At 38.7% G+C, this 15,367-nt stretch overlaps 1 protein-coding gene across 1 annotated transcript in view; it reads right to left on the reverse strand.

Annotated features, from left to right (window-relative positions):
- Positions 1 to 3,214: 3,214 nt before the first annotated feature.
- The window catches only part of BID (BH3 interacting domain death agonist), a 51,219-nt gene continuing 39,066 nt past the window's right edge, over positions 3,215 to 15,367 (reverse strand). Inside the window, exons 4-6 of the mRNA XM_027857287.1 lie at positions 14,378 to 14,517; positions 7,707 to 7,925; positions 3,215 to 3,375 (exon numbers count right to left, since the gene is read on the reverse strand). Coding sequence (XP_027713088.1) covers positions 3,364 to 3,375; positions 7,707 to 7,925; positions 14,378 to 14,517 — 371 coding nt within the window. The 3' untranslated portion in view covers positions 3,215 to 3,363. The remainder of the gene's footprint in view (positions 3,376 to 7,706; positions 7,926 to 14,377; positions 14,518 to 15,367) is intronic.

Raw genomic sequence — 15,367 nt, forward strand, 5'->3', positions numbered from 1 at the left:
CAACTTTCATTTATTTACATTGGCATCATCCATGGTCAATTTAAAATTCTCCAGCCCATCTGAGTGACCTGCTGACCTTTTGTGAGAACTCAAATCTTGAAAATTAATTTTAATGTAGTGTAACTTCTGTAATGGTAATTGGGAACAAGACTAATAACTAATAACAGGCTCACCATGTTAAGATTTTTATTATGTACCTATTTTATAGATCTATATAGGTCTAATTGTCTGTATTTGGTGGTTGAATCCTCCTCACTTAGCTGTAACAAAACATTGGGAAGCAAAGTCTACGTTGTAAAAATAGTCTAGATTGTTTGACCTTTTGAATTATCTAAGTCACTGCCCTTAACTATCACTGGCAATTTATGGTTGACACCTTATATTTTAATTGTTCTTTTTTGCTAAAAATTTCTCCCATCCTCCCCTGAGAAACTTAATGTATTGATGCATAATGCATAAAAATGAACAAAGCATATGTGAACAGCCAAACTCCCTCATATTGATATATATTGATTTATTTTTAATCAATAAATTTCTTGTTCATGGGGTCTTAATTTTTTTTTTAATGAAGAGGCAGCCCTTAGTTCAAGCGTCTTTGTCTTTGTCCTCAATTTGGTGACACCATTGTGCTGTATTCATTTTAGGATCTGTTTGCTCCTTGCTGAATCCAGCCAAGGCTGAAGATAGAAACTTCTGTTTTTTCTAACAACTTTCTAGCTCTTCAGCTTCATTTGAGTCCTGAAGATTACCTCCATTGTCTTAAATTATCTAATTTCCTATTCCTAATGAGGTTTCCAATTTGAAGGCAGAAAGTGGAATTTCTGAGCTCACGAAATGCTTTTCTTACAATCAAGTGTATCAGCCCCTTTTGATGGATAAGGGAACTGAGGTTCAGAGAGGTTGTGACATGAAACAATGTAGTGGCAGAACTGGGATTTTAATTGAAGTCTGGGCTCCAGGCGCAGCACTCTTTCTGCTACTCCATACTTGCCCTCATGTGTCTGTAGTTATTGCTAATCTCTATTCTGTTGGTCACACGTTTTGTTACTAGACTTTGAGGTGACGTTCCTGCTTGCTTGGTTTTTAAACCACTAATGTTTTGGCCTGGCTACAACCTATTGCATGTTCTTAGTAACTATTAGATTGGAGCCCAATCCAGTTTAATATTGTGATACACAAAACAGAAAAAAAAGTATTCTCTTTCTTGATAATCTAAATTAACGAGCCACAAAAAAAGGCATTTTTGTGGGTTTTGATGAAATCCATTTGTTCACAGGATGAATTCTTATCTTGTTCATGTCCCTTTCAAATGACAGTGATACATTCAAAACTAAAATCATATGATCTCTTCTTGGCCACTCTGAAATAATTCCTTTGGCTGGATTAGGCTCGTTAGAACAAGTCTTGGTGTAATGTATGAACACTAAGGCCATAATCTGGATCCATGTTCATTCTCACCTTCGAAGAAGAGTCATTGTCATCCTTACACTCGTGCCTGGGAACTCTGTAAACTGGCACTGACTGTGAAACAGAGAGGGTTCCATGGGGCCATATCAACAATCTGCCTATTTCCTGATTCTTTCTGGAGCTGTCAGAATGGTTTCTGTCACTGGGATTGCCTTGGAATCAGGGTTAAGAAAGAAGGGAAAGATGATCCTCAGGTTTTCTTTGATCATTCTTGCCTGGTAAAAGGGGTAAAAACCCCTTTTTAGCAGTTTTATGTGTTAGCTAGGTATGCAGAAAATGGAGGAGCTGATGATGTGACTCAAAATCAGAATATGTGAAAAAGCATTGAGCAGTATGTGCTATACAGTACGTGGCCCACAACACCTTCCAGGAGACCCTTGTCAACTTAAGGGACAATCTTTCCACTTAGTACAAAGTCTTGGCTTTTTGAAGCCCAGGATGATCATCTAGAGAAAATGTAGTGATTAACTAGGCCAGAGGCCTTTAAATAACCTTCTTACCCATGATCATCTGTTTTCACTAAGTTCTGGTAAAGTTGGGTGTTAATACCTAATGCAGCTGTGGCCTAATCCATTGTTTGAGTACAGCACTTTAAAGTTCAAAACCTTTTGTGCCATTTGGTTTTTTAAACAGGAAAGATATTTACTTCTTCAGTGTTGAGAAGTTTTCTCCATCCCTAGTGGAATATATTTAGTTTCTAAGGGGTGTGTACATGCTTTCTCCAATATTCCCTTTCCTTTAGATGGAACATTGCTTGCTGTAAGACCATACCCTAAGGTTGCACTTTAATAAACAAACAATAAAATTCTTTTTTTTAAAGTGTGCACATTTTTTTCTTATTCTAATTACGTATTTTAATGGTTATTGATTCAGGAAATTAATCACTTGTACCATTTTGGTCATGTCAGTTTTCAGCACAGTTTTCAACTACAGAGTTTTCAGCACATGAAGGTTTTTAAATTAATTTAAAACAATTTTAATTAGAGTATGAACTCCAATCCATCTAGTACGTATGTCTTTTAAGGCTAGTATCTCCAGCTTTCTTATGTTGCTTTCTTAACCATAGTTTTCACACACATCGATAACCAATTTAAAATTTTATTTCCAATTATAAAAATTATCAACAAAACTGAAACATGATTAAGTTATATAAAGTCTTAACCACATCCTAGAAAATGAGATAGGTCATAATAAAATTTACTAAAAATTGTCTTCAAGTCATCAAATAAAATTTCAAGTATAAAGCAGAAATTTAGCAGTGCACCTTATTGATACTTTCTTTCCATTCTTTTCTGTTCTACTGGTGGTAAACAGTAGATATCTATAACTGCCAGCAGTGTCAAACTCAAATATAAATTGTGTCACAGAACTATATATTAGGATCCATATGGGCAGCATACTGACTTAGATGCTGATACCTATGTTCTATATATATATATTTTTTTTTAAAATTTAAATGTTTCCCAATTACATTTTAATCTAGTTTGGGCCCACACTGGGGAGTGCCCCAGTGTGGCCTCCCTGCATCTGACACTTGGGGACTAACTACCCTATGTCAAGAAATGAATGACACACCTTTGGCTCAAAGGCCAAAGTCATGAATACAGAACAGGTGACTTAGCATTGTAACAAAGAGCTCTTTTCAGAGGAACAGGAGAAGAGAATCCTTTCTGTTCTCCACTAAATCACCAAATTAAAAGTTCTGTTTGTTTTTTTAAATATCCAGGAAAACAAATAATCCAGCATCTTGTCTATATTCATCATGTCTTTATTCTTAAAACATAACATCTAAAAATATTTGCTCTTCCTATTCCATCAGACACTGGACTGCTTTCTCAAAAGCAGGTTTTAAATAGTCCAAATGTTTGGGTAAATGGCCTTTGCAAGGTACTCCATTCAGTCCATGTCCTAGAGAAAAAAGGACAAGAAAACAAAAGGGTTAGAATTAATCTAATGAAATAGTTCTTCCTTTGGGAATCCAGAATTAAAGCTGGAATGAGACCTTAGAGTAAGCTTAACCCCCTTATTCTACAACAGTTTACCCAAGATCACACAGCAGGTGGCCGAGCTGCAGTTTGGATCCAGGGTCTCTGACTATAAAATGAGCAAACACTCTTTCCTGTTACACCACACTGATTACTTAGTGTTTTAATGTATTGTAATTACTGGGGTGTAACTCCAGATGCCACTGATCATACGTAAGAGCAGCACAGTTAAAATAAAAAAAAATTAAAGGAGAAACCTCATATACATGGCTGCTACAGCCATGGCATCTCATGCCCCTGTAAATATAGCATATTCAACTTACCTTGTTCCTTAAAGATAACCAATCCATGTTACTGAGTGAGCCCCCTTTTAGGCTTCCTAGGCCTATAGCTATATGTGAGATGTGTGTAAAAACATCTTGGTCACCTTGATAACCATTCTCCATAACATCTCGCTCTGCAAGTTCTTAGGAAGGGTAAAAGTTTTAAAGCACTTTGACTTGAAGACTTGTATCTATTGAATAAGCTGCCCTTCAGCTTCTTCAGTGGTTCAGGCAGTAATCAAAAATCTCAGGACTCTACCATAATCCTTTCTCTATAGCGATCAGGCCCAGTTGACTCTTGACAGCTTGGATGCATGCTGCTAAAAGCAATTTTACAGGAACTTTGTCAGGGCCTACTTCTTAAAAACTCAATTTGATTTAATCTTTGAGTTCTTACGTTATTCGCTACACCTTTTCTCTACTGGCGATATGGTACTTTAAATCGATAGTATCATAGCAAATGAATGCAGTAGGTAGCCTGAAGCAGTTAGTTTTAGGGATCATTGATGAATATTAGGAAGTAGTGGGAAGTCAGCTTATTCATGTAGAAACTGTAAAAAAAAAACAAAACCAGGATGTCTCTTTAAAAAATAATTCAGATACAAACTGAATCTTTCATTCAGATGAAATGCTTAGGTAACATGTACTCACTTGTGACTTCAACATTGATTCATAACTTAGGAGACAGCCTAGAGTCCTAGTGACGAGTTAGAATGAGCGCCTTTAAATTTTTCAGGGACTTGAATATGGAAATGAGGTACTCTGGCACAGGGAAGATTTTAAATAGTACTTTGCATACTTTTCCCTTTGAATTTCTCCTGACTCCTTTGCTTTCAAATACATGGTTTTAAAATATGCTAACTTTTCATGAAGTGACAGAATAAAAACGAGTCCTACCCATTTTTATCTACACTCCACATGTATGGGCCTGTGAACCCATCACTTACCTACCAGAAGCATGACAAAACTCCCATCTTGTGTCTGCTAATAACTCAAAAAGTCATGACGAGAGGCCTTGTGTTCAAAACCATTTCCCATCTCTCCTTGCTGCATGAAAACAAACCTCTACAAATGCCTTATTTCCTGAGAATTAGGTTTAGCTGCATCAGTTTTCTTTTTGGGTAGGACACCAGAACCATTGGTAGCAAGGTGAGCATACTGTGCACAGGTAGTCCATGACTGGTTTGAGTAATCACTGTTCCCTTCTTGGCTTTGGAACTCCCAAAAAGGCTTGATTAGTGAGTACCAAACACCTAACCTATGTCAGACTGACCCAAACCCTCCTTCACATCCCATCCACCAGAGTCAGCCTGCAATCTGCACCTAACTCAACACACACACCTGCTTTGGACATAATAATCAAATCAACGTACTATTGCTTCTGGAAAGGTGATCAACTCTCCATTCCCTACAATTCCCAAGACCCAAACTCCTTTCCCTGGCTGCCCCTCTTCTGCATGTATTTTCTCCTGTTACAATGTAAGCTTAAAACAGTGCATTGAAAAAGATGTGTTCGGTGACTCCTCTTGCTATCCTCTTCTAAACCCTCTGCAACCTGGCTTCTATGCCTCAGTCAACTGAAACTACCCTCTCCCAAGTTACCAATGATCTTTTAATTATCAAATCTAATGGTCTTTTCTGAATTTTCTTCCTTTTTGACCTCTCTGCAGGACCTGATATTGTCGGTCACCTATTCCTAGATACTCTCTCCCCCTCTAGGTTTTCATGGCACTGCACTCTCTTGGTTCTCCTCCTCTATGTGAATGCTCCTTCTCAATCTCCACTGAGTCCATGTCATGCCTGTTAACACTTCCAGTTCCAGTCCCTCTTTCTTTTCTCTCTCAGTGGTGACCAAATCATCTCCTGTAAGTTAAATTATCAAATCCATGCAGTTGATTCTCAGATCTTTATAATCAAGTCATAGTCTTTGTCCAGTCCCACATCACCAGCTGCTTACTGGACACATCTCAAACTGGAGGTCCTGTGGGTATCTCAAATAACACATCCCCAAACTGTTCCCTCTTAACAACTCTCCTATCACTGCGAGAGCACTACCATCTTCTTACAGTCACACAGAAAAGAGAGTTGCTGTATCTTGTACTTTGTAACTCCTCAACATCTACACACATGCCCTTCTCTTCACTCAAACAACCACTACTCTAGGTGAAGCCCTCCTTACCTCTCACCTGAAATGTTATTAGACAGGTCTAATTGGTTTCCCTGCTTCAAGTCTCTCCTTACTCTAATCCATTCTCCACTCATCTGCCAAGGTGATTTTCCTAAAATGTAAGGCAGTCAGTAATTAAACTCTTAAGTGCCTACTATATGCCAGGCACTGGGCTAAACAGTAGGGGTATGAAAAGACAATCCCTAGTCTCAAGGTACTTACAATCTAATGGGGGAGACAACATGCAAACAAATCTATACAAAGCAAGCTATATACCGGATAAAAAGGAAATAATTAACAGAGGGAAGGCACTGGAATTAAGACCTAGTAGAAAGTGGAATTTTAGTTGAGACTTAAGCCAGGGAGATCCACAGTCAGAGCAGAGGAGGGAGAGCATTCTAGGCATGGGGGAATAGCCACAGAAAATGCCCAGAGCTGAAAGATGTAGTGTTTTGTTCATGGAACAGCCAGGAGACCAGTGTCACTGACCTAAGAGTATGCGGTAGGGAGTAAGGTGTAAGAAGACTATAAAGGTAGGAAGGAGCTAGGTTATGAAGGGCTTTGAATGCCAAACAGCATTTTGTATTTGCTTCTGGAGGTAATAGGGAGCCATTGGAGTTTACTGAGTGGGGTGGGGAGAACGGGGTTGGGGGTAGGGGGTACGCAACATGATCAGACCTGTGCTTTAGGAAAATCACTTTAGTGGCTGAATGGAGGATAAATTGGAGCAGGGAAAAAACTGAGGCAGGCAGATCCACCAGCAGGCTATTACAGTAATCCAGAAGGCTTATGTTAGAGTGGGGGCAGTATTAGAGGAATGAAGGGTGCATATTCTAGAAATGTTGTGAAATCAACATGCCTTGGCAACAGTTTGGACGTGGGGGGTGAGAAATAGGGAGGAGTCCAGGATGACTCCTAGATTTTGAGCCTAAGGGACTGGGAAGATGGTGTTGCCCTCTATAGTAATAGAGATGCTAGGAGAAGGGAGGGTTTAGGGGGAAAGATAATGAATCTGTTTTGGACATGGTGAGTCATATAGGTCTGACTGAGTCACTCCTTTTACTCAATAAACTCCAGTTGGCCCCCTCTTACCTCCGGGATCAAATATAAAGTCCTATATTTGGCATTTAAAACCCTTCACAACTGGACACCTTCCAACCTTTCCAAGATCCAGCTATACTGGACTATTTGCTGTTCCTTGAACATGACACACCATCTTCTGGTTCTCTTGTTTTTGCAATGGTTGTCTTCCACGCTCTTCCTCACTTCCATTTCTTGGAATCCCTGGCTTCTTTAAGAATTTAACTCAAATTCCTTCTGTAAGTGAGCTTTCCTGGGACCCTTCAGCTGCTAGAACCTTCCCCTCAAAATTACCTGCCATATTCTCTGTATTTGTCTTGCCTGTATCTAGTTAACATGTTATTTCTCCCATTATAATGTCCTCTTTGAGGATAGGAACAGTTTTTGCTTTTCTTTGTACCCCGACACTTAACACAGTGCTTGGCAAATAGTGAGATTTTAATAAAAGCTTGTCATCTGACTGCCACATGCTAAATACTTAATAAATCCATTTTCATTCATCCATTCTATCATTTGTTCATTCATTCCTCTAAACCAACTGAAGCTAGGCTGTCATAATCGGCTCAGATTTGTCCTGTCATTTGGTTCTGTAATTCTTAGAAGATTTATGAAAACAGGTACATAGAAAAGTAAACTTGAGATGACCCCCAGCAATGTAAGACAGGTGTCATCCTTGGAACTTACATGTCTAGTTAAGTTCCTTGTGTAGGTAAGGAGGTTCTGGTTAATGTAATCTACAGTGATGTAAAAGATGCTTCGGAACAAGGATGGGGCATGGGTCATAACTTTTTTAGCCAACAGCATTGTTAGCAATAGTTTAGCCTTCTCTTGCCCAAGGTCCTGAGAAATTGTCTGCATCTGCATCACTTTGTCCACAGTAGCAGCCAGTTGTCTTCTCTTTTCCTATGGGAGAGAGGAGAAAAAAGGTAGAAAAAAGTTCAGAGCTTTTTTAACCAACATTTTTTCCTCCAGAAGGCACAAAGAAAGCATTCTACATAGGTATCTAACAAGCAAAAATAAGTGCACGTCAATCATAGCAAGGTTAGATAGCAAGGACTATTAAACCTTGTGAGAAACTGGAAAAGAAGCTCAAATAAAAACCCAAAACAACTGCAAAGCAGTTTCACAGAAATTAGCCTTTGATCAACATCTTAGGGCGGCCATATATTAAAATAAATTCCAAATAGATAAGTGACCTTAATGTAGAAGTCACATAAGAATCTAAACCCACCACCAAACATTTATTTGTTCATTCTAAATTCAATTTTGTTTTCAATTCTGAATTTCATCCTTCCTTTCTCTCCCACCCTACCCACTGAGAAGTCAAGAAAAGCAAAATCCATTACAGATGAGTATAGTCATGCAAAACAATTTTCTGCATTAGCCATGTCCAAAAAAGAAAAAAAAAAATGCTTCAAACTGTCCATGAACTCTCTATCTGGAGGTTGTTTAAAAAAAAAAAAATTAAAGGAGAATGAAGGGGGCACTTTTCAGATCCATGGCTAGGGGAAAAATTAATCAAGGTATAGCAATGATCATAACAGATAAGACAATTTTGAGTACATAAAACTAAAAAGCTTTTGCATAAACAAAATCAATTATCTAGAAAGAGAAGAGAAACTGTCAAACTGGGAAATCATCGTATCATAATCTCCAAGATAGAGAATTGAGACAAATACTTAAGATAAAAAAAAAATCATTTCCCAGTAGACAGGTCAGCTAATGGTATGAAGTTTTTTTTTTTAAATTATATCCTTGGTTTTGATATCAATTTCATTTCCAAATATTATCCTTCCCCTCTGACTTACCCATCCAATCCTTCCTTGTAACAAAGAGTAAAAAGAAAGAGAAAGCAATTTTAGCACATCAACTAAGTCTAACAGTGCATACAATATTCCACACTCATCATCTCCCACTTCTGCAAAGAAGAGAGAGAAGTGTATTTTCTCAACTCTATTCCAGGGCCAAGCTTCATCATAAGAACAAAGAGTTGAGCTTAATTTTTTTAATGGGTAGTTAAAGGCTGAAATGTGAACTATCAACAATGCTCCAAAGAATAACAAAATGCGAACTGAGGTTTTACCTTATACTCAGATTGGCAAAGATGACGAAAGACAAAAATGGTAAATGTTGGAGATGTGGGAAGGCATGTCCACCTTAATGTACACTGGTTAAGCTAAGCCTTGATCTAATGCTTCTAGAAAACAATTTGGAACTATCCTAAAAATTCACTAAGCTATACTTCATGATACTAATATTCAGCCTGTACCGAAAGTCTGAGAGAGACTGGTCCTGTGTATATAAAAATATTTATAGCAGCACATTTAAAAATAAAAATTTGTTGGTATCTCTTTTTAAACAATCTTAAATCACCTATACCTCCCCCTTCCATATAGCAGAGATTCTTAATGTGATGACTATGAACTTACTTTTTTCTTTTATTTAGGATTTTATTTTTCTCCAGTTCACGTAAACACAATTTTTAACATTCGTTCTTAAAACTCTGAGTTCCAATTTCTCTCCCTTCCTCCCTCCCCACCCTATCCCCCCCCCCATTGAGAAGACAAGCAATTTGATACAGGTTATATATATGAAGTCATGTGAAACATTTCCATAATAGTCATGTGAAAGAAACATAGACCTCCTCCCTCAAAAACAAACACCTCAAGATAAACAAAGCAAGTAAAAAACTTATGCTTTGATCTGTATTCAGATACTATCAATTCTTTCTCTGGGGATGGATAACATTTTTCATCTTGGGTCCTTCAGAGTTGTCTTAGATCACTGTATTAGTGAAAATAGCTAAGTATGAGCTTATTTTTAAAAAATATTTTGATAACTGCATTTCAACATAAGTGGTTTCCTTTATGTGATTTATTTATTATTTTGAAAAGGGCTTCACCAGACTGCCAAAGGAATCTATGTCAAAAAAGGTTAAAAACTTCTACTTAAAAAAGAATAAAAGAGGAGGGAAAAATTAAGCAAAACTAACTTACATATTCAGGCCAAACTCTCATGGTCTGAACTCATTCCTTAATAATTAACATATAACCCTGTCATCCTATCATGCCCTATCCCAGTGATTATGAACCCCACAAATACCTGAAAGTCTTTCAATTCATTAAATGTCTTCTGTTTTTTTTTAAATTTTGTCATTCAGCTTTGCTGGGTAAGTTATTCTTGGTTGCAACCCCAGCTCCTTTGCTCTTCTAAATATAATGTTCCAAGCCCTTCTGTCTTTTATTTATTTTTTTCTTTTTTAGGCAATTGGGGTTAATTGACTTGCCCAGGGTCACACAGCTAGTAAGTGTCTAATGTCTGGTCTGAGGCCAAGTTTGAACTCAGGTCCTCCTGACTTCAGGGTCGGTGCTCAATCCACTGCCCCACTAGCTGCACCCCCCTTCTGTCTTTTAATGTAAAAGCTGCTACATCTTGTGTTATCCTGGCTGGAGCTCCACAGTATTTAAATTGTTTTCTTTTTCTTGTTGCTTGTAGTATTTTCTCCTTAACCTGGGAGCTTCAAAACTTGGCTCTGATGTTTCTGTGAATTTTTATCTTGGGATCTCTTTCAGGTGGTGATTGATAGATTTTTCCTATTTCTATTTTACCCTCTCATCCTAGAACTTCAGAGCAATTTTCCTTAATGATTTCTTGTAATATAGTATTTAGACTCTTATTTTTATCATAACTTTCAGGTAGTCCAACAATTCTTACATTGTCTCTTCTCAATCTGTTCTCTGGATTAGCTGGGGTTTTTTTTTTTTTGGTTTGTTTGTTTGTTTTTAATGAGATATTTCACATTCTCTTCTATTTTTTCATTCCTGTGATTTTGTTTTATTATTTCTTGGTATCTTATGACATCATTAGCTTCCTCTTGCCCAATTCTACTTTTTAAGGAGTTATTTTCTTCCTTAAGCTTTTGAATCTCTTTTTCCAATTGGTGGACTCTTTGTAATTTTCTTGATTTTCTTAGATTGCTCTTTTTCCCCTCCTAATTCTTCCTCAGTTTCTCTTATCTGATTTTTAAATTTCTTTTAAAGTTCTTCCAAGAACTCTTTTTGGACTTGTGACTATTTGACATTTTTCTTTGAAGTAGGAATGGCTTTTTTAACTTTACTATCTCCTTCTGAGTATGAACCCAGATCTTCTCTAGCCTCATTGTAGCTATCTATCATTGGGTTAATTCTCCTTTACTTAGTTAGTTATTATGGCTTATTATTATATTATCATCACATTATATTATCATCATTATTATTATTACAGTCAGGATTTAGTCCCACAGTATGAGGGGCAAAACTTCAAGCTTTTCCTACTGTTGTTATCTAAGTACTGTCTGGGGGCCTGACCTCCAGCATTCCTTTCCACCTCTGAGCTACAGCCAGGGCCTCCAACCAGAGACCCCAGCCACCTGTCACCATAAATACTTCTGCTCCCTGTGGTCCCTCCTGCAGCTACAAATGTCAGCTGAACCCTGTGCCTTGGAATTGAAACCAGGAACTCCATTCTCCTACAATTAGCCGTAACTAGCGGCCCAGGACCATGTCTGGTCAGCACAGTTGGGCCTGATACCCAGCAACAGCAGAGGGTCCTTTCATCTTTGCCAACTCAGCTGCTGCCCCCCAACCTTGTCTGTGAAATGGAAGTTCCTGAGGCTGAAGCTGCCTCCCTGACCCAGCTGCCCTCCAACAAATCACAAGCCAAGTGATTTGTTAACTGGGGGAGTTGCCTGGAGGTGTCTGCACTTCAGTCGGGCCAAACCTCCAACCCTGGAGGTCTGGTCTTTCTTGAGGTCCTCTCAAGTTGTCTTAGAAGGACAAGTGCTTTACCCCAATTTTTATTTATTTCTGTCCCTCTAAGTTCACTTTGAGGTGATGTTTTGTCTTGTATGTGGAAGAAATTTGGAGAGCCTGATATTTCTGATGTACTCTGCCATCTTCCCAGAACCTGGTCTCCCAGTACCTTCTTTTGACTATGGTGACCCACCTCACAGTTCAAGGTACTAGTGATATGCAAATTTCTGCCTCTAGAAATGAAGCAGGAGGATGGATCAAGCTAGTATTACTCTTGTTATTGTGATTATTATCACTTACTGTTACTGTAAGTGCAACCTCCATTTTGGAAGGCTCCTAAGTACAAGGAACTTTAAAAATTATGTACGGTTTGTTTCAATCCTTTTTACTTACATGAAAAGAGTAAACAGTTTTCTTTAAAACATAACCACCTGTTAAAAGTGCAATAGATTTTAGTCTTCCTCACTTCTGCAAAAGGTTTTTGTCTCCACTCCCTACCCCCTCTACCCCACTCAAAGTTAAGAGGAGTTCCTCTGAGAAGGTGGTTCTAAGGATATTTATTTCTATCCAAGCTTAGCAGCCTGCCATCCTGAGATCTCAGAGCACAGGCTTAGAGCTGAAAAGATCAATGAATGGATGGAACCACAGCTCAGGGATAAGGGATGAGAGTAATTGACAACAGAGAAAAGGCACAGCTGTTTGGTTCTCATCTGCATGTTTTCTCAGTCCGCTTGGAGTCAAGAAGACCTGAATTCAAATCCAGCCTCAGATACTTACTAGCTATGTGACCCTGCACAAGTCACTTAACCATTCTCTGCCTCAGTTTCCTCATTTATAAAATGGGGATAATAACAGCACCTACCTCCTAGAGTGGTTTTGAGAATCACAACTGAGATTATATATGTATAACACTATAATAAAAGTAACCAAGAAGAGTAAAAGATCACTTAGCTGCTTTTGATGAGTTCACGTCACCAGAAAACCTGCATCTCTGCTATGCAGAAGAACTGGAAGATGTGATAACTGAGATGCTATCACGTGATCTCTGAAAGACCACAGAGAATAGGAGAGGCACAGCAACACTTAAAAAAGGCAAATGTTTGGATTTTCCAAAGAGGGAAAAGGTGAATTCTGTGAACTGTATAGACCAGTAAATTTTACTTCAATTTCTGGCAAAATTCTAGAACCTATTATCACTATGGGAATGGTTAATAAAAAAACTAAACAAGGGAGAAACGATCACAAAGAGCCAGCATGGCTAAATCAGGAAAAGGCAACGCTGGGCTAGTCTCAGTTTCCTTTTTGGCAGGGTTACTAGATTGCTCCGTCAGGGTATTACAAAAAGGCACCAAAGTCCCATGCTTTTCTTGTAGAAAAATGAGAAGATGGCCACTAGATGGCAATACAGAGAGGTGGATTCAGAGCTGGTTGACTAGCCAGCTCTAAAGAGTAGTCATCAATTGGGACAGCTAGGTGGTGTAGTGGATAGAGTGTCAGCCCTGGAGTCAGGAGGACCTGAGTTCAAGTCTGGCCTCAGACATATAACACTCACAAGCTGTGTGACTCTGGGCCAGTCATTTAACCCCAATTGCCTCATATAAAAAAAAAACAAAAAAAACCCCAAAAGAGTAGTCATCAATAACATGAGATCAGCATAGAGAAATGTCTCTAGTGGAGCGCTCCAAGGATTCTTCCTTGGCCATGTGCTGTTTAATATTTTTCAACAATAACTTGGAAGAGGGAGTAGATGGTATACCTATCAAATTTGCAGATAACAAAGCTAGGATAAGGTAACTAAATATTGGATGACAGAGTCAGGATCCAAAAAGATCTCCAAATCCTGGAATACTGGTTCAAATCTAATAAGATGAAATTTAAGAAAGATAAATGTAAAAGCTTATGCTTGGGCTCAGTAAGTCATTGTCAAGATACAAAATGGGGAAAGAGGGTGTGCTTAGATAGCAGTTCATTTACAAAATATCTCCAAGTTTTAGTGTTTTGATAGCTCAATATGAGCCAACAGTTTGATATAGCAAACAAAAACATTAATGGCTGTATTTAGGCTTCATTGAGTGCCACTGTGCTCAGTGGTCAAATAAGATAATATTTGTAAAATGCTTAGCTTAGTGCCTGGCACATAGAAAAACACTATATAAATGTGAGCTGTTTTTATCATTGTTATTACTCTTACCATTACCCAGGACTGGAGAAGTAACAGTTTTGCTATGCTTTGCCTGGGTAAGACTACTTTGGAGACTATGTATTGGGAAAGATAGTGATAAACGGGGAACCATCCTCCCTCCCACAAAAAAGGCAACCAGGATGGGGAGGGGTCATGGGATCCCAAAGCTCCATGAGGATAAGCTGAAGGAATATTCCATCTTTCCCATATCTTTCAGTCCTAAGTATTACAGGCTGGAACTTCTTCTGAACCCAACAGCAGAATGTGGGCAGACCAGGCTGGGACTAAGCAAATCCTCATAAAGCAACCTTGATTTCTTAGAACTAATCATGATGAACAGACAATATTTTCACTGATGAGCACAAAGGTTTTTATTCCCTTACCTCAGTTGGCAGATTCCCACTCTTGAGCCAATGGATCACGTCATTCACCACATTGGGCTGGATGCTATTTTCCATCTCGTCCCCAATCTGAGCAAGCTTTATTGCTATGTTCCGGATAATCTCCTCTTGGCTTTCTGAATCTGATTTCACAAACAGCCAAATAGGAAAGAGCCAAATTAGAGAGATTAGACAGGCTTTATTTGCCTGTCACCCACAGAAAGCTTTCCCTATTTGTAACAGACCAGACTCCCCATTTCAGCTCTTATTTATACAATGTACTGAACCACTACACAAAGGATAAAGGGAGGTTACTGGGGGGTGGGGGTGGGTTGGTAGAGAGTTAATTAACAATATAGGAGACCAAGGGAAGAGTACTAGGTCTAGTGAAATAACCTGAATGTGAGGAAAGTTCAAGAGAAGAAAGTGACCAGTAAGGTGAACCTCTCCCTGAATTTGGGCAACATTAGATGGTTAACGTCTTCATGTGGGGAAAGTAGAAGAGGAGATCTGAGCATTCTGAATGCCTGGGGCTAGGTGGCATATAGACTTCTTATTCTGAGTACTTATGCAGGCTAAATACAGCTACTAGTGTAGCTGCTGTTGATTGTATATGTATTTTTCTTTCCCATAGAGACTATTCCACCCCCATCACCCTTTTCTTTGCATGTCCCCTTCACACGACAGGTACTTCACAAGCATTTCTGGCTCTCCTCCGAGTGAGAGGAGTTTCCTATATGGCCAACCAGATCACAACACAGGATTGGCAAAGACAGGCAACATTAACTACACCAAGTACTTTCCAACTACTCTCTGGGCCAAGTTTGACTTTAGAAATCAGAATTGTGGTGGAGGTGAGTGCCTCGCTTAGTGTGCAGCAAAGGATGAAGAAGAGAAAAGACTCAAGAATCCTGAATGGGGAGCAGACCTAGCTAATGAGGAAGGAGAATCCTGAAAGAAGAATCCTGAAAGGAGAACAGTGGTGTTTTCCTA

Source organism: Vombatus ursinus, unplaced genomic scaffold, assembly GCF_900497805.2.
Source record: "Vombatus ursinus unplaced genomic scaffold, bare-nosed wombat genome assembly UNPS02012082.1, whole genome shotgun sequence".
NCBI classification, from domain to species: Eukaryota; Metazoa; Chordata; class Mammalia; order Diprotodontia; family Vombatidae; genus Vombatus; species Vombatus ursinus.